Source organism: Barbus barbus (assembly GCF_936440315.1).
Source record: "Barbus barbus genome assembly, chromosome: 33".
Classification (NCBI taxonomy): domain Eukaryota; kingdom Metazoa; phylum Chordata; class Actinopteri; order Cypriniformes; family Cyprinidae; genus Barbus; species Barbus barbus.
In genome coordinates this window covers 12,828,424-12,847,373 of record NC_136761.1, presented here as the reverse complement: position 1 = coordinate 12,847,373, position 18,950 = coordinate 12,828,424, and the positions used below count along the sequence as shown (strand labels likewise).

Genomic DNA, 18,950 nt, shown 5'->3' with positions numbered 1-18,950 from the left:
TGGGACTGGAGCAAGTTCTTTTGGGCTTGAGCTGTGGTCTTTTGGAGTTGCTCTCTCATCTTGAGGACATAAGTCAGAATGTTTTGCTTGCTTGGCTTATGTGTGTCTTCCCAGCTCTCTTTCAGCACATCCAAGGGTCCTCTAACAGGATGGGCATAAAGGAGCTCAAAAGGGGAAAATCCTGTTGAGGCCTGGGGTACTTCCCGATAAGCAAAAAGAAGGAAAGGCAGCCACTTGTCCCAGTCTTTGCCCGTTTCAGAGACAAACTTTTTGAGCATGGCTTTTAGGGTCTGATTAAAACGTTCGACCAGCCCATCAGTCTGAGGGTGATACGGGGTGGTTCGCACTCTCTTAATTCCTAGCAGTTGATATACCTGGTGTAGGGTATGGCTCATGAAGTTGGGTCCTTGGTCTGTGAGAACCTCCCGTGGTATGCCCACTTGTGAAAAGAATCTCAAAAGGGTTGTGGATATCTGTTTGGCAGTGACTTCTCTAAGGGGATAAGCCTCAGGGTACCTTGTAGCATAGTCACAAATTACTAAAATGAATCTGTTCCCTGCCTGACTTTTTTCCAGTGGGCCAACTATATCCACTCCTATTCTTTTAAACGGAGAGTCAACAACAGGTAATGGAATAAGTGGGGCATAAGCAGGGGTACGACCAACAGCGAGCTGACACTCAGGGCATGTCTTACAGAACTCCTTCACATCGCTGTACATTCTGGGCCAATAGAACCTCTTTGCAATCCGCATCAAGGTTTTCATAAATCCCAAGTGACCTGCCCAGGGAATGGAGTGACCTAGATTTAATACTTCCCTTCTCTGTGTCTGGGGTACAACCAACTGCATCCCGTCTTCCTTACTTTCTCTGTACAAGAGTCCATTATTCAGTACAAACCTCTCATCCAAACAAGCATTCACTTCTTTATTTTGTACCTGCTTAAAACAGTCAGCTAAGGTGGAATCTTCCTTCTGAAGCTTAGCTAGGTTATTTGGAATGACAATATCTGCATCACTCAAGTCAGGTTCCTCTGGTTCCTCAGCTTGCTCTGCGGTCTCTATCAAACTTTCCACACACTCTCTACGTAGCTGCAGCCTATCCTCTGCTGTAGGTTTTGGCTCTGTGACAATAACCTCAGAAAAAAAAGGCATAGATTGCAGTGTTTTCTCAGTTTCTTGGAAGGGTGTGTTTTGTTCTTGCTTCCTAGCCTGAGCCCTTGTTACTATTCCACACCATGCCGTCTCCTGTACCAAATCAACCAACACTGGTAAATCTGTGCCTAGCAAAATGGGGTATGGCAGACTCTGAGCTACTCCAACCTTCATGAGATATGGCTGATTATGCACCTCAATGTAGACTTCAGCTTTTGGCAAATTAGTACTGTCCCCATGAACACAACAAACAGTCACAGTCTCCTCCTCACTCCAGCTATCTCTGGGTACATATTTGGCCTCTACCAGTGTGTGGGCACAACCTGTGTCAACCAAAGCTGGAAGTGGTTTCCCATTCAACAAAACGGTGACAACTGGCTCTAAGTCATGTTTAGGGGTTGCATACTGTACTAGCCGGGGAACATAACAGAGACTAGCTGTCTTAGGCTTTTTCAAGGGGCAATGCGGTCTAGTATGCCCTGGCTCACCACAATTAAAACACACAACTTCATTTTTGACTATGGTTTTAGGTAGGGGAACAGATGTTGTGGGTTCAATGTATGTAGATTTCAGAATCTTAGCTTGGCTTTTAGAGCTTGACCACACCCCCAAACCCTCAGACTTACCCTTGGTGGCCTGCAGGACGCCAGCATAGTGGAAGTTTCCTGGACCCCTCCTTGCAGCAATATAGGCCTCCACCAGGTTAGCAGCCTGTCCAGCAGTGGTTGGATTCCGTTCCTTGACCCACGTCCTCACCTCTGGATGCAACACCCGCAGAAACTGTTCAAGCACAATAGCCTCCATTATGTTGTCTTTACTGCTTTTGTTGAACTGGACCCACTTGCAAAACAGATCTTTAATACGGGTGTAGAGTTCTTGGGGTGCCTCATGCATAGGGGTAGTTAAAGAACGGAACCTTAACCGATAGGTCTCAGTACTGATCTCGTACTTTTTCAGTATGGCTTCCTTCAGCTGGTCATAATCCTGTGTCTGGGAAGAGTTCATGGCCACAAAAGCACTCCTGGCCTTGCCTGTAAGCAGGGGTATTAGGCGTATGGCCCAGTCTCCTCTCGGCCATTGGTAAACTTCCGCCAGCCTCTCAAAAGTGGTCAAAAAGTGTTCTATGTCATCTGTGTCCTCAAGCCTGGCCAATCTTGGCTCCTGGCTTTTAACCCTGGCAGCTGTTCCATCACCGTCTGTGCCTGAAATTCGGGAACGCTCCATATCGAGCTGCATTTGGGTGACTTGATGACTGAGAACTTTGTAGTGTTGCTCTCGTCTTGTGGTTTCTCGTTCCTGCCGTTCATCTCGCTCTTGCTGATACCGCATGAAGGACTCAAACATCCGTGAAAGAGCCGTCACTGCAGCCTCCCCTCCAGCAGATGGAACCTCAGCAGGTTGCTCACTTGCCTCTGGGTCACCTCCTATGGCACCCTGGTCCACATCCTGAACTGTGCCTTCCACAGGCTGACTCCTTAGTTTGGGAGGCATGTTAGAGAAGGCAATCTCCCCCACACGTCACTTGACCGGTACTGATCCCACTTCTGACACCACTTGTTAGGATGTACCGTCGGTGAAGGTGTAAAATCAATGATGATGGAGAAGAATTTTCAATCCAGGGTGTTTATTTTGGTGCAAAAGTGATTCCCAAGCAAAAATATATACAGCAACAAAAAATAAGGCAAAAGAAATATATATATATAAATCCATGAGAGTTTCACATGTATTCTGGCTATGCCAATATTCAGGCCCAAAAATACAAGGAGTGATCCCACACCCCAAACACTCTCCTTAAAAATGGCTACCAGGAGCCCTTTTATAGAGTTAGGCTCCTCCCACTTCTGGAACATACCATGTATAAATAAATGATAATTTTAAAGCAAGATAAAACTATACAAATATATTAAACAAATGGTATTAACATACAACCTATGCATCACATTATTAATTACAAAATTATGTCTCCACATTACAAAGAAAAATGTCTGAGAAATTATAATTTCCCTGTTTTCCCCCTGTGATGTCACTAATAATGAAAGTGCCCTTCCAATTGGGCAATTAGAAGCTTTAAAATGGCAGCCGTCGCTGCACATGGGTTTGCCAGTAGAGAGGTGACCCACAATGTGAGTATAACAGTATTTTATGTGTACATGTTAGTTTGTTACAGGGGAAATAACTTAACATTTGTAAAAGAGTTTGGTGTGGTTTCTTTGAAGGTTACATCATATAACAAAACAAAACATTTAGCATTGAGACAAAACAAACAACCAACAAAAGAAAAGAAAATTATATAAAAAAAACATGGAACTAAGCAGAGAGCCTATCACACCACCTAAACAGAAAAATAACCACACATCTTGTATACGATGTTAATTTGCCGGCATGTAGATTGTGTGTGTATATTGGTGTTAACTGTTTATGGGGGTACAAGTACTTCAGCAGTCCTTTCAAAATAAAAGTCCTTTTAGTCTTAGGTCACAGGCTCTCTGTGACAGTGCTCTTTGAAGGTCAGCTGGTCATCAAAGATTACCCCAAGATTTCTGACCGAAGTTGATGGGGTAATTATTGATGAGCCTAACTGAATCGTGAAGTCATTCTGTAGAGTCGGAGTGGCAGGGATGACAAGAAGCTCCGTCTTTGCCAGGTTGAGCTGTAGGTGATGTTCTTTCATCCATGCCGAGATGTCCGCCAGGCAGCCTGAGATCCGTGCAGCTACCGTTGGGTCATCTGGTTGAAAAGAGAGATAGAGCTGCGTGTCATCGGCGTAGCAGTGATAGGAGAAGCCATGTGCATGAATGATGGGACCTAGTGACGTAGTGTATGTGGCGAAGAGGAGGGGTCCAAGAACCGATCCCTGAGGAACTCCAGTGATCAGTTGATGTGGTTTGGATACCTCCCCTCCCCAGGCCACCCTGAAAGACCTACCGGTGAGATAGGATTCAAACCAGCGAAGTGGAATCCCAGTGATGCCCAGTGATTAGAGGGTAGCCAGGAGGATCTGATGATTGACAGTGTCAAAAGCAGCAGAAAGATCCAGCAGAATGAGGACTGATGATTTGGACTCGGCCTTTGCAATTCGCAGGGCTTCAGTGACAGAGTAGCGCAGTCTCTGTTGAGTGGCCACTCCTGAAACCTGACTGTTTTGCATCCAGTTTGCTGTACTGTGGGAGGTGGAGGATGGGGACAGAGGAGAGACATGTTTTGAAGAGATTATGCATGTCTGGAGCGCTGTTGATCTTGTTGTGGAAATGTGAGGTTTTGGCAGTGTGGACTTCAGTAGAGAAGGTAGAAAGCAAAGACTGATACCTACTCAGGTCCGACGGATCGTTTGATTTGCGCCATTTTCTCTCTGCCACTCTGAGTTTGGTCCGATGCTCACGAAGAACATCAGACAACCAGGGGTTAGAAGGGGCAGCCCGTGCTGGCCTGGAGGAGAGAGGACAGATGTCGTCTAGACAAGAGGTTAAGGTAGAGCATAAGGTGTCAGTAGCTGCATTCACATCCAGAGATGAGAAATGGGTAGACGAGGGAAGAGAGGAGGATACTACAGAGGAAAGAAGGGAAAGGGAAAGGGAGCGTAGGTTATGTCTGAAGGTAACCGGCAAGGGGGATGGTGGCATGTAGTGGTTGCACCAGGATGTTGTCTGTAGTACAATTGCGAGTGTAAATTAAATCAAGTTGGTTGCCAGATTTGTGTGTGCTAGTAAGGCGTTTTAGATCAAATGAAGCTAGGAGTGAATGGAAGTCTGTAGCATAAGGCCTGTCTAGGTGAATGTTGAAATCGCCAAAGACTAAGAGTGGAGTGCCATCCTCCATAAAAGAGGACAGAAGCCCGTCCAGCTCCTCTAGGAAGGTGGCTAGAATTTGACCAGGGGGACGGTAGATCACCACAATCTGGAGTTTTATAGGAGCTGTTACAGTAATGGCATGATATTCAAATGAGTTGTGGTTGCCTAGGGGGGAGTGGTTTGAGGATGTAATTTGTACCATTAAAAGAAAAATTATATTTTATATCTGAGAAACTAATTGTTATTGTTTAGCACGATATTAAATCTATTTGTGAACATTAAACATTCTTATAGATGCGTAGCATTCATAATGTTGTCGTTTGGGAAAAACCCAACTAAACGCGTTCAGGTTTGTCACAATAACACGCTAACTAATGCAAAAACAAGCTTTACTTACTCAGATCGATCGATGTCTCATAACTCTTGCTCTTATTCTGAGGTAAATCCAGCCTTTACTCAGCGTGTCTTCTTCCAGAAACGAACAGCAGCAGAGACGAACAGAGTCTCGTGACTGTTTGTTTGTTGTTGGGCGTCTCCAAGCGCGCGTCACGTGGTTATTTACATGTGAACACGAGGGGGCGGGATCTCATTAGAAATAATGAGTTAGACTGGACAGACTGAACATCGTGTCGGTTTCATACGGATTACTTTATCACAGAACATTTGTTTTTCGACAACACTTACTTCAGTTGAAAGCAGACACTTTAGGCTTTCTATAGAGATAACTCATGTTTCTGTGTTGAGTAAAATGAAGTATAACTCAGCAAATAGTGACGCGTTACTATAAACAGATCGCGCAGACGGAGAAGACAGAGCGCACCCTGTTTGTTTTCTTTTTTCCCCAAAACCACAAAGTTTTGTTGTAATCGTGAGTGTACTCAAAAAAGGTAGACACTTAACAGTTTCGATTGATGTATAACACTTATTTGTGTGACCAAAATCAACAGAGTATTTTTAGTGTCTTTTGCACTTATCTTAAAAAAACCGAGTTCGTATCGCCGGCGATACAGCCGACCCCAATGGGTTAAAGTCGCACAGGAAAAAGTCGACGGTCTTTACACTCGTTGGTCTTCACACGAGGAGGCTGAACACGACGGCTGAACGCTTGCGCAGACGCGTCCGCGTCATTAAAAAGGTACCATTATTTTTTTGCAGCTTTTTCTCTGATAGTGAGCATGCGAGTACTGCAAAAAGGCAGGGGACATTGATGTTGACTGGTCTGACTAGCAGCACAGAAACTGAGTTAGTGAAAAAAAACGAAGTGATATTTATGGGCAGACATTCTCACGAGATCACACAGCACAGTATACAATGGGATAGATTAGGTGCCTTACTCAATATTTGGATATATGGCTTGGGAAGATAAAGAAAATAGCTTGACATTTGCTCAAGCAAATCAGGCTATTTAGATGCTTGTGAGGGAGCCAGAAATCGAACTCGCTGATGTCAAGCTCACAGACACGGAACAGCTGTTTAGAAGCCTGGACTGCCTTCATTTTCATAATGCTGAGAAATGCCACAAGCCAAAATACAGCTATTGCACAGAAAATACCTAAACTCTAGGGACCAAAATATAATTCCATCTAATACAGAGGAAAATATGGTGAGGTTTTGTGTTAAAGGTTGCTGAGGTACTTAAAATCTTTGATGATGAGGCCCCAAACAAACACACACACACCCTACGGCATGTGTCCTTGAGCTGCGGCCCACCTCTCCCTACTGCAGTGGACACATCCTCACTTGCTCTTGACCTCCCAGGGGAGTCACTACAGTACACTGCTGAGCATCCTACCGGACATGACCTCGTTTCCTGTCATTAGCTACAATCTCTCGGATCCTAAAGGTGATTGGCTCCTGTAAATGTCTACTGCTGAGGTACTCTACTAAAACTGAAATATTGCTTTTGGAAAAAATGGATGGAAAATTTATGCTTGGTTTTGTTTTGCTAGCCCATATACATAACATGAAGCATTCAGCAAGCATTTTTTTGATTAATATTCATATTATAGATTCATGATTCAACAAATTTAAATTGAGTAATTACTTTAAAGATAACGTGAAATCAAAAATTACTCAATTTATGTACTCAAATATCCCTGGCAGTGGTTATTGCTAACTAAAACTAAAATTATAAACTGAAAAAAGCTGAACTAAAATTAAATACTAATATTAAAAAAAAAGAAAAAGAAAAAAAAACCCTCAAAACTTTAGAACTAATAAAAATGTCAAAAGATGAAAATCTAAAACTTAAATTACAATGGGAACAAACTATAAAAATAAAAGCTATAATAGTATAGAAATACTACTACATGGTTTGTGAAGGTTTTATGATACATTTAAGACCTAGTTTAACAGAAATAATAATAAATTGAATAGAACATAATATTTATGAGATGATTCAAAAGTTATAATTCAAATAGCAAACCCTATACTAAAATAACACTGGTCCCTTATTGTGAATGTTTCATCAGTGCAAGTTATTTTAAAGAAAATTGTTATTTCACAACTTCATTCAATTTTAAACTTGTCTATTTTACATAACGCTACATTTTATCCTGCCAAATTGATTGTTTCATATGGAAATCTGTTATATTTCAGAAGTGAAATGTGTTGTGCGATTTAAAAATTATTGAACATTTTATTTTATTTCCACTTATTCACAAAAAGTGACATGACTATTCTACATTTTCTACAAGTCTTAAAAGGACTTATTCTCGATTTTCAGTAATAACAGTGTCAAATGGCTGCAACTGTTATGTTTGTATTTCCTCGGATGCGGCTCAGCGAGGTTGAGTAAAGGTTAAATGGAGCAGTTGGCTCAGAGACTGATTCACTCCTACACCACCCAACCACCCACACAAAGAGCTGAGAAAAGTCTTCAGCCAGGACAAAAAATAAAAAATAAAAAAAATAAGTTACATCCATTTCCTTTTCAAACTGAACACATCAGTCTTACAGCCAAATAAACTAGAAAAAGACCATTAAAACACTGCATGCACTCTTGTTGTCTCTGCATGCATTATGTATGAAGGCAAACGTCCAGAAGAGTCTCTGAGGGCCGTCTTTCATTCACACCAGTGGTTTCTGTTCCACCTCATTATCTTTCGGTCTAAATTAAGTTTTGCTGCGGCATGGTGCTTGACTCGGCCTTCTGTCATGCCCTGCGGCTGCTCTGATGTGATTGGCCAGTCTGTGTCACCTCTGTGCCGTTTGGCTAAAACAAGGCAGGTTTTTCTTGCTGTGAACACAGCCCTGATGCAGCAAGCATCTCATGCGGTTACTTTAACACTTCTTGCTGGTTAACAGCATGTGATCATTTTTTTCATGGTAAATGTACATCCTGTTTTATATATAGCAGTTTTTCTTTGAGACCAAGCAACTGTTCAAAGCCTTTTTGTACATCCATTTGATACAATCAATAATGGACAGTTTACAGTCATTATTATGGAAAAAAAACCTTGATAAAGCCCACTTATTACATTCCAATCCTAATTAATCAAATTAACATTTAAATGCCAAATAAATGCATGGATATGAATTCTTGATTTTAATCTAATCATTTCATTTTTGATCTTCTGATTAGCAAAGTAAAAATTGTCCGTGTCAAAAACAACTGGCCTAGCAACTACAAAAACAGTGTTGTCGTTGTTAACCAAAACCTAAATGAAAATTAGAAATGTTGCCTTGGGAGCTAACGGAAATAAAGTGCTAAAATTACAAAAACTGAAATAAAAATAAGTGTAAGCTATATACAAATATAAAACAAGAAACAAATTGCAAAAATATAGAAATAAAAAAATCTAAATATTAATAATATAATAGTATACATATAATACTGGGAAAAGAATGCAACATTACAGTAATACAATGATATTAGTATTTTTTATTTCTTCTATGGACTAATTAGCTACTTTAAGACATTTATCCACAACGTCACACGTCAAGACCATGGATTGATAGAAAATGCATTGAAGCAGCACCAGCAAGTTAAAATGGTGAAATGAACAGTTTAGCAGCCATTATAAAAATATCTGACTCAAATGTGACTAACCAAACAGAATCAAATATGCTAGAGCGAAGTGTAACCAACCAAATTAGCATACCAACACAATCTGTTCATATAACCAAGGGCATTGCTGAAATTTACAGGGATTGTGACAAAGTTCGTATAAGTGGGCCCCTTCAACCCGGGCCTGGGACAATGATGGCCCTGTAATATATATGTACAATGAGGTTATCAACTATAGATTGGGTTTGCAATCAGTAGTGAGTACGCAGAATGAGAAAAACTTCCGGGCAAGGCTGTTATAATAAAGCTCTTGATTGCTAGATGGAGCTGCTATCAAAGGCACAAAGGCTAGCTGACACTTCGCCTTCACGAAAAACCACAACACGGCAGGAAGTCATCAGTAATTCATTATGAAAGCTGGACAAAGGGGCTACACTGACTGCTGTGTCACTGAGCAAAACAGCTCCAGTCAGTATGGGAGGACTAAATTATTCAATGTAGATTCAAGGTGTAATGCCCTTCCTGTTTGTCAGGCAAAGCCACGGATAAGACAGGTAAAGCACCAACTGCTAATTATGATCTTTCTTGCATCAACATACCCTGCAATATAGCTTGATCGTTCTTCATTAACAACATAATCGTTCAAGACTTTATGTCCTTTATCATCAGAGCATCCATTCAGCGTTGTGATGCCGCAAGTTTAATATCCAAACTACATTAAAAAAACAAATAAATAATAAAAGTAAATACACAGATTCTACATAGGGTTCAGGTCAGGCATGTTGGCTGGCCAATCAAGCACAGTAATATCATGGTCAGCAAACCACTTGGAAGTGGTTTTGGCACTGTGGGCAGGTGCTAAAGTCCTACTGGAAAAGGAAACCAGCATCTCCATAAAGCTTGTCAGCAGATGGAAGCATAAAGTGAATCTCCTGGTAGACAGCTGCATTGACTTTGGACTTGATAAAACACAATGGACCAACACCAGCAGACGTCACAGCACCCCAAATCATCACTGACTTCAGAAACTTCACACTGGACTTCAAGCAACTTGCATTCTGTCCCTCTCAAGTCTTCCTGAATATCTGAAAAGAGGACGTTGGACCACTGAGCAACAGTCCAGTTCTTTTTATCCTTAGAAACATCGTCAGAAGCATCTTACCTGGGCTGTTTCAGAAGAGGCTTGGTAGCCCTTTTCCTTAAGATGTCTGAACGTGGTGAATCCTGATGCACTGACTCCAGCTTCTGTTCACTCCTTGTGAAGCTCTCAAAGTGTTTGAATCAGCTTTGCTTGACAGTATTCTCAAGCTTGCAGTCATCCATGTTGCTTGTGCACATTTTCCTACCCAGTGTCTTCCTTCCAGTCAACTTTGCATTTAATATGCTTTGATACAGCACTCCTTGAACAGCCACCCTGTTCAGTAATGACCCTCTGTGAATTACCCTCTTTGTGGCGGGTGTCAATGATCGTCTTCTGGACCATTGCCAAGTCAGCAGTGTTCCCCATTATTGTGGTTTCAAAGAACAAGAGATACCCAGAATTTATACTGTATGGATGGTCATTTATTGAAACTCAAATGTAAATATTCTAATATTTTGAGAGACTGATTTTTGACTTTCATTAGCTGTAAGCTCTAATCATCAAAATTAAAACAAACACAAAAAACTTTTGAAGTTTTACTTTACATGTAATGAATCTAAAATATATGAAAGTTTCACTTTTTGAAATAAGTTACAAGAAAAAATTAACTTTTTTCTAATTTTCTGAGATGCACCTGTGTGTGTGTGTACGTACGTATGTATATACAGTCAGGTCCATAAATACTGGGACATCGACACAATTCTAACATTTTTGGCTCTATACACCACCACAATGGATATCAAATGAAACGAACAAGATGTGCTTTAACTGCAGACTGTCAGCTTTAATTTGAGGGCATTTACATCCAAATCAGGTGAATGGTGTAGGAATTACAACAGTTTGCATATGTGCCTCCCACTTGTTAAGGGACCAAAAATAATGGGACAATTGGCTTCTCAGCTGTTCCATGGCCAGGTGTGTGTTATTCCCTCATTATCCCAATTACAATGAGCAGATAAAAGGTCCAGAGTTCATTTCAAGTGTGCTATTTGCATTTGGAATCTGTTGCTGTCAACTGTCAAGATGAGATCCAAAGAGCTGTCACCATCAGTGAAGCAAGCCATCATTAGGCTGGAAAAACAAAACAAACCCATCAGAGAGATAGCAAAAACATTAGGCGTGGCCAAAACAACTGTCTGGAACCTTCTTAAAAAGAAGGAACGCACCGGTGAGCTCAGCAACACCAAAAGACCCGGAAGACCACGGAAAACAACTGTGGTGGATGACCGAAGAATTCTTTCCCTGGTGAAGAAAACACCCTTCACAACAGTTGGCCAGATCAAGAACACTCTCCAGGAGGTGTATACACTCTCCAGGTAGGTGTATGTGTGTCAAAGTCAACAATCAAGAGAAGACTTCACCAGAGTGAATACAGAGGGTTCACCACAAGATGTAAACCATTGGTGAGCCTCAAAAACAGGAAGGCCAGATTAGAGTTTGCCAAACAACATCTAAAAAAGCCTTCACAGTTCTGGAACAACATCCTATGGACAGATGAGACCAAGATCAACTTGTACCAGAGTGATGGGAAGAGAAGAGTATGGAGAAGGAAAGGAACTGCTCATGATCCTAAGCATACCACCTCATCAGTGAAGCATGGTGGTGGTAGTGTCATGGCGTGGGCATGTATGGCTGCCAGTGGAACTGGTTCTCTTGTATTTATTGATGATGTGACTGCTGACAAAAGCAGTAGGATGAATTCTGAAGTGTTTCGGGCAATATTATCTGCTCATATTCAGCCAAATGCTGCAGAACTCACTGGGCGGCGCTTCACAGTGCAGATGGACAATGACCCAAAGCATACTGCAAAAGCAACCAAAGAGTTTTTGAAGGGAAAGAAGTGGACTGTTATGCAATGGCCAAGTCAATCACCTGACCTGAATCCGATTGAGCATGCATTTCACTTGCTGAAGACAAAACTGAAGGGAAAATGCCCAAAGAACAAGCAGGAACTGAAGACGGTTGCAGTAGAGGCTTGGCAGAGCATCACCAGGGATGAAACCCAGCGTCTGGTGATGTCTATGCGTTCCAGACTTCAGGAACTGTAATTGACTGCAAAGGATTTGCAACCAAGTATTAAAAAGTGAAAGTTTGATTTATGATTATTATTCTGTCCCATTACTTTTGGTCCCTTAACAAGTGGGAGGCACATATGCAAACTGTTGTAATTCCTACACCATTCACCTGATTTGGATGTAAATACCCTCAAATTAAAGCTGACAGTCTGCAGTTAAAGCACATCTTGTTTGTTTCATTTGAAATCCATTGTGGTGGTGTATAGAGCCAAAAATGTTAGAATTGTGTCGATGTCCCAATATTTATGGACCTGACTGTCTGTGTGTGTGTATGTATGTATGTATGTATGCATGCATGTATGTATGTATGTATGTATGTATATGTGTGTGTGTGTGTGTGTTCAGATGCAAAAGTCTCTAAGTGCCATCTGAAATTTTCATCTAAAATGAGCATTTTCATCATGCTCCTGTGTTTAAGTTCAATAATATTACTCTAATAGCGATGTGTTGGTCCTTTTCGATGCAATTACAGTGAAATAACTGAACATAAATATAGCAGCCTGATAAAAATGCCCATTTTGGAAGAAAATTTAATATTAGTTTTTATTTTTAAAATTCTCATTAGATTAGATTGAAATGGAGTGTTTTTACTGAAAAAGACAAAATAAAAAGCAACAATATAATATAATTTAATATATGATATAGCAGTACAGGAATGGGAATGTGCTTAATTGTTTAAAAGTGTATTTGTTTTTTTTGTTTTTTTGCCATAAAATATATCCAGATTGTGTGTGTGTTTCTTTCTTTTTTTTTTTTTTAAACCCGTTTCATGAGATTTACCAATAAAACGAATGATCTGGTCTGCCCTGTCATATGTGGCACGTTTCACTCACCCAAACTTGTGTGGGAGCCATACAGGAACACACGGTCCTGACGTGCTTCAAACACTTCTCATGTGACATGAAGTTACACACTGCAAGGGGAAAAAAAAGAGAGAGATTTAGTGTAGGCCACAGAATTATGGTGCATTGTGTTGCCAAGATATGTGGGTATACCAGCTTTAGCAAAAAGAAAACTTGCCATTCTTTCTCAGCAGTGAATATAAAGCCCAGTGTACATGTTGTGATTTTCACAATTTAGAACTCACTTTATAAATAAATCAATCTTTAATAACACCAAAAGAAATAGCAGGCAACCTGATTGGGCAATATTTAATGAACAGCACTTAAGAGAACAATTTGCACTAAAGAAAAGAACACTGATCAGTTGTCTCTATGGTCGTGACCGCTGGATCACTGTGTGCCCCATTTACACTGCTGTCAGAGCCCACTTTTGCCCTCAGTACAGGCTGAACCTTACTGATGCATTTGTTGGTGTTCGTGCTTGCCAGAGACAGGAAGTGATCTCGCTGGTCAGGCTGAGCTGCTCTCACTATCAAAACCACAAGAGCAAGGAAAACATTTGAAAGTTTACCGTACCAAAGATGTGTTCTCACGCACACTGTAAAGCCCACCACTCTTGTGAAATCGGAAACGGTTAGAAATTACATGCACACGCTGCTAAGGAAAATCACAAAGACTGTTTTGTTTACACATTCATTATCAACACAAGCCTTTGGCATATGAACCCATTAAACGGTTTTAACAACATTGTTTAAGTCTAACATTGCAAAACAATAGTCAGACTAACCACAAGACTAGAAGCCAGAGTTGCTACGAATGAACAGACATTTTGACCACTGACAATTACTATTTATATATATATATATATATATATATATATATATATATATATATATATATATATATATATATATATATATATATATGTGTGTGTGTGTATAAGAATGACAATATACACTTTTACAGTATAAATAGTCTCTAATCTTTATTTTTTCTAAATTCTCTATTTAATTTTCAGTGAACAGGATTTAAATCTGAACTGTATTCTGCAACTGTTACTGTAAAGAGTAATTTCTACCCGAGTTAACGCATAAATTAGTTTAGTTTATATAAATTTATGTAGATTGATTAAATTTTTGTTAGAAAATCTAATCAAAATTGTTAGAGCCTACTGTAAAGCCACACCAATGAAAATTATTATTATATTTTTTCATCAATGATGAAATATATCTGACCTGAATAAAATCAGTTCATTTAGATGTTACTATTTTTATGTTGGCATTTTTCATGGTATAGGCAAAAAAATCTTTCCTGAAAAAGAGATAATAGAAACTTACCCATTAAATATTCCGTTTTAATCATATTTAAATTTTACAGTAATGTAAACTGTTGTGCATGCACAATTGAAATAGCCTACTTATATATATATAAAATAATTATAAAACATATCTGGATTTTCCAAGACAAATCTATTGTATATAAGCTTAGCTGATGAATAATTGCCTCATGCATTATATCCAAAAATCATGTAAAAAGTAATCTTGATATTTGGAGTTTGATTTATGTAATATTGGCTTTAAACAAGACTGCGATGCAAAAAGACATTTTTTCCTCTACAATTGTAAATTATTTAAACAATTATTTTTTTTTAATTGTTAAAGCCTATTGTAAAGCCACACCAATTAAAATTATAATATTTTTACATAGTATTTTTACATTACAGTCCATTATTACAAATAGTTCCTTAATGATAGCACTTTTCGGTTTCAAACAAGAATTTCAATAAGATAATGTACATATTTTGCTTTCAAGTGTTTTTGTGAATTTAGTTTTCATTAAAATAAGTCTTAAAGTACATCTATATTATATCAGTCGACCGTAACAAAGGGCTGTAATCATGTCTTGCATAATTAATATGCATAAATTTGTTAGTCTGAGCCTGACATGGTACTTCTCTTTTCACAAATGCAATAAACACAATGCTAATGACAACGTAGAGCATGCATGTGTGTGTTTATGTTCTACTCTCTCTAGGTCCGTCTGGCTACAACATCCAGCCTCCCGCCTTGCTACATTGGACTACGTGTTGCCATGCCAACCTGGAAGAGTCAATCACGACTTCACTGCAGCACATTACGTAACAGAAACATCTCATTTCTGCCTAACTCTGCCTGGTAACATCCACATTGTCAATCAACATCTGCTTTCCAGCCCTGGCAATCTCACGGCCACATAAATCCAGTCCACTTGACTAAAGTAATGCTGCTTGCTGCCAGAATCATTCATATACCTGTAGTGAAACCATGGTGAACAGCATAACATAGTGGATTAAAATCTACCTAAGGAACAGCAACAGGCTTTAAAAGGGTAAGACCAGGCGAGATCTAGTTTACATTCACTCCATGTGCCTAAGGAAAAACATCAGACATCAGATGGAAGGGTATAAGGCTCCATCAATGAATAACATTTTGCAGAGCATTGTGATGAATTCTCATAAAGCGTCAAAAGAAATGAGTTCAGACTCTGGCTGGTCTTTAGAGAAGATACTCTATCACAGATTCTGCAAGGCCAAGGGTTAATAAACATGTACTGAACACAAAAGGAGATATAAACTGGTGCTTCTAACATGCATTACAATAGATAAAAGCTTCACAAAAGCATCATAAATTCACAAAAGCATCATGTGTTCATATGACTCATGTACTACATTCCAAGTCTTCTGACGGCATACTCTGTGTCGCAAATTTAGGTTGTTAGTCACTGAAAATATTGGTATTCACCCTTGCATTTAGAGTTTATGAGAGAAGAAGTGAATGATTCATTGACTAAATGACCCAATCCAGTCGCCAATTCACCGATTCAACCATTTGTTTGCAGACATTTACGGCTCGTTGGAGCAGAAGATTATCAGGGAACAAGAAATCAAATATTGATTGCTTTATTACACAAAGATACAGTTTGACTTCTGAAAACTTGGAATATACTCATATGGACTATAGCTATGGTTCTTTTGCATCTTTTTTTTTTTGTTGTTGCCTTAATTCATTGTAATCTGGGCTGTGGGTTGTAGGCTTGAATCCAGCAAAAGGAAATCAATGAGCCATTACCACTGGGCATCACTGAGGTTTGTTCAGAAGAACTGCTTTGGATTAAAGTCTAATCTAATATGCTGAAAAAACGACTTGCTTATTTGTTACCCATCTGAGCAGCTCTGTAAAGAAAAACAAGTTCGGTAAACATCTAACTGAGAGAAGTGAGAAAAGTACAGATCTTCTCACACTGTCACCAGCCTCCATCAATTAGATGGATCTCATCAAAGTGTCCTCCTGCACATGACCATCCAGTCACAGATTCCTGTCCAACAGAAGGAGTGTGTCGGATCGATCTGCATCAATCTGTCTTCCCCAGTTAGTAGACAAGCTATTCGATCATTCTGTCCAGAGGGAGGCGTGAAGGGGGGAGAGAGAGAGAGAGAGACAGAGACAGAGACAGAGACAGAGAGAGAGAGAGAGAGATAGAGAGATAGAGAGATAGAGAGATAGAGAGATAGAGAGATAGATAGATAGATAGATAGATAGATAGATAGATAGATAGATAGATCTGCTGGACATCCTCCATCTTTTTTTAACATTACCTTCTTCATTCCTTTCCAGGATGGTACGTCCACAAATCATAATTTGACAATCAAAACTGTCAATCAAACTGGTTAGGTAAACTTCCATTTGAAACTAAATCAGAAACTTTCACTTTCAATGAAATGGTTAAATGACCCAAAATGTATTAAAACTGTCATTTGAAACAGTTCAAACGGTTTATTTGAGAGAGTAACGTTATTCCTCTATATATCTAATTACCACAGTATTGTCCTCTAATACCATCACTTTACCACTATACCACCACAGCACTTTTGCGTAAAGGCATCTTTACTCAGCCGAGATAAGACTGCCAGTATTTGAAGCTGTGTAAATGCATTTGTCTACAGTCTGTTAAAGCAACTAAATGCCACTCAAGAAGCGTTTCTGTGTCTCCTTTGCAGTGTAAATGTGACATAAGAGAATGTAAAATAAATGTTTGTTCACATTGCTTTGCGGAATGGTATATGCCGACCAAGTGAATCCATAAACCATCTTACCTTCACAAACAAACCCGACGATCCCCCATATGAAGTCGCTGCAGTGATGACAGAAGGTTGGTTTGGTCAGGGTGACTTTCCGAAAGCAGTGTCCGGGAGCGTTAACCGAGTACCGCGCCTTTGAACCGGGCGACTGCTGCGCCTTTTTCCTCCCGGCTCCGGGGCTCGAGCTCGGGCTGTCGTGCTTCACCCGACCGCTGTCTGCCATCTCTGTCACTTCCAATGTAAATCCAGTGCAAAACGCCGAGATAAAAGGCTCCACTAGAATGGTTGTTGTGGAAGTAACAACAAGATTTAGCAGTTATGTTAAACCCAAACGAGTCATCGCTGAATAAAGTGAATGTTTCTATTCTCCCGCTACAGCGTATCAACAAGAGTCGGAAACGCGCAGTCTGGCTACAATGTATCAATGTAACAGAATGTCTGAACGTTCCAATCAAAGCGCGCGAGTTAGTTACTGTGAGAGCTTCACTCTGACCATCTAACCAGACATCAAACTCAATATGCCAGTCTGGCTTTACCGACGAAAACCAGCAGTCTGCCAATGCAGGAAGGGAAATAAAGCAACCGCGTCCACATATATGATGCGCTGATGTTAAAATCGTCACAAACGTCTGCTGTTTATCATTTACGCTGCTTTTCACTTTCTCGCCAAAGGAGATTTTCACCAACACAAGCGCCTGTAACTTCCGCCTGTAGTAGAGCTCCGGCCAGAGTGAGAAACACACATACACACAAGCTTCACAGCAGGAGCCTCAGCTATGGCAAGCCGTTTTAATATGTATTCCAATGGAATAATGGCATCTATGTTACTAGTACTTAAAGTTAGCCTACTCTTAAACAATCCAGTAGTGACTACTTTTAAATGTCACTTTGTTCATTAGATACTAGTATTTACTCTAGTAGTTAAAGGTGGGGTAAGTGATTTCTGGTAGCCAATGTGGACATTTGAAATCACCAAAAAACAAACATGCCCCTACCCTCAAACTCAATTCCTGGAGGGCCACAGCCAGGGCCGGCACCAAGGGGGAGCACTCGCGGGCCGTGCCCCCCCAAACGAGTTACTGTGCTCCCACACTTTCCATCCTCTTCCCTCCTTGCTGAACGCGATCGATTTTGAAAGCAAAAGTACCGATAAAACAGCGCACATAAGAAAGCGATTGCACGCTTTAGCGAGCGTCAGCAACTGCACGCGATCACAGACTGCCCGCTTCCAGATTGGGGGGGGGGGGGGGGGGGGGGGCTAACCAAGCTAGGAACACAACCATCCTCAGATAGCTATATGTGAGCAATAGTGGGCGGTATACATAAGACCACTGAAGAGGCTGGAAGCCTAGAGGAGCTGAAAGATTCCTACCAACTATCCCAGCTAGAACACAGTTTATGAAATTAACCTTCCTAAGAGCTGCCCAGACCAAGGGAATGGCTATCTACTTAAAAACCCGCAGGGGAGAAGCACGGTCTAGGCAAGGGCTCAGGAAGACTGCTACTTAAAATCCCTAAAAAGGGAAGCAGTCACTGTGCTAGCACATAGATATCCTCAGATAGCTATGTACCTAGGAAGGCCACCAGTGAGAAGTGAGACTACCCAGAAAGAAAGCCCAAAGAGTGGGCTTTCTACTTAAAACCCTAGCAGGTGAGACAGCACTGTCTAGGGTAAGGGCACAAGGAGACCGCTACTTACCATTGATAGCAGAGCTATCACACAACTAATCCCACACGGTTAGCCTAATAACCAGGTAAACTTTCCAGTGAAGCTGCCAGACCACATAGTGGGCTATCTACTTACGATCCTAGCAAGGGAGATCGCTC

The 18,950-nt window shown here is 40.5% G+C and overlaps 1 protein-coding gene across 1 annotated transcript in view; it reads right to left on the bottom strand.

The window, feature by feature from the left end:
- LOC306852978 (diacylglycerol kinase theta-like) overlaps positions 1-17,855 on the bottom strand; it is a 57,150-nt gene extending 39,295 nt beyond the window's left edge. Inside the window, exons 1-2 of the mRNA XM_079390114.1 lie at positions 17,139-17,855; positions 12,998-13,077 (exon numbers count right to left, since the gene is read on the bottom strand). Of these exons, the coding sequence (XP_079246240.1) occupies positions 12,998-13,077; positions 17,139-17,346 (288 nt within the window). The 5' untranslated portion in view covers positions 17,347-17,855. The remainder of the gene's footprint in view (positions 1-12,997; positions 13,078-17,138) is intronic.
- Positions 17,856-18,950: the final 1,095 nt, after the last annotated feature.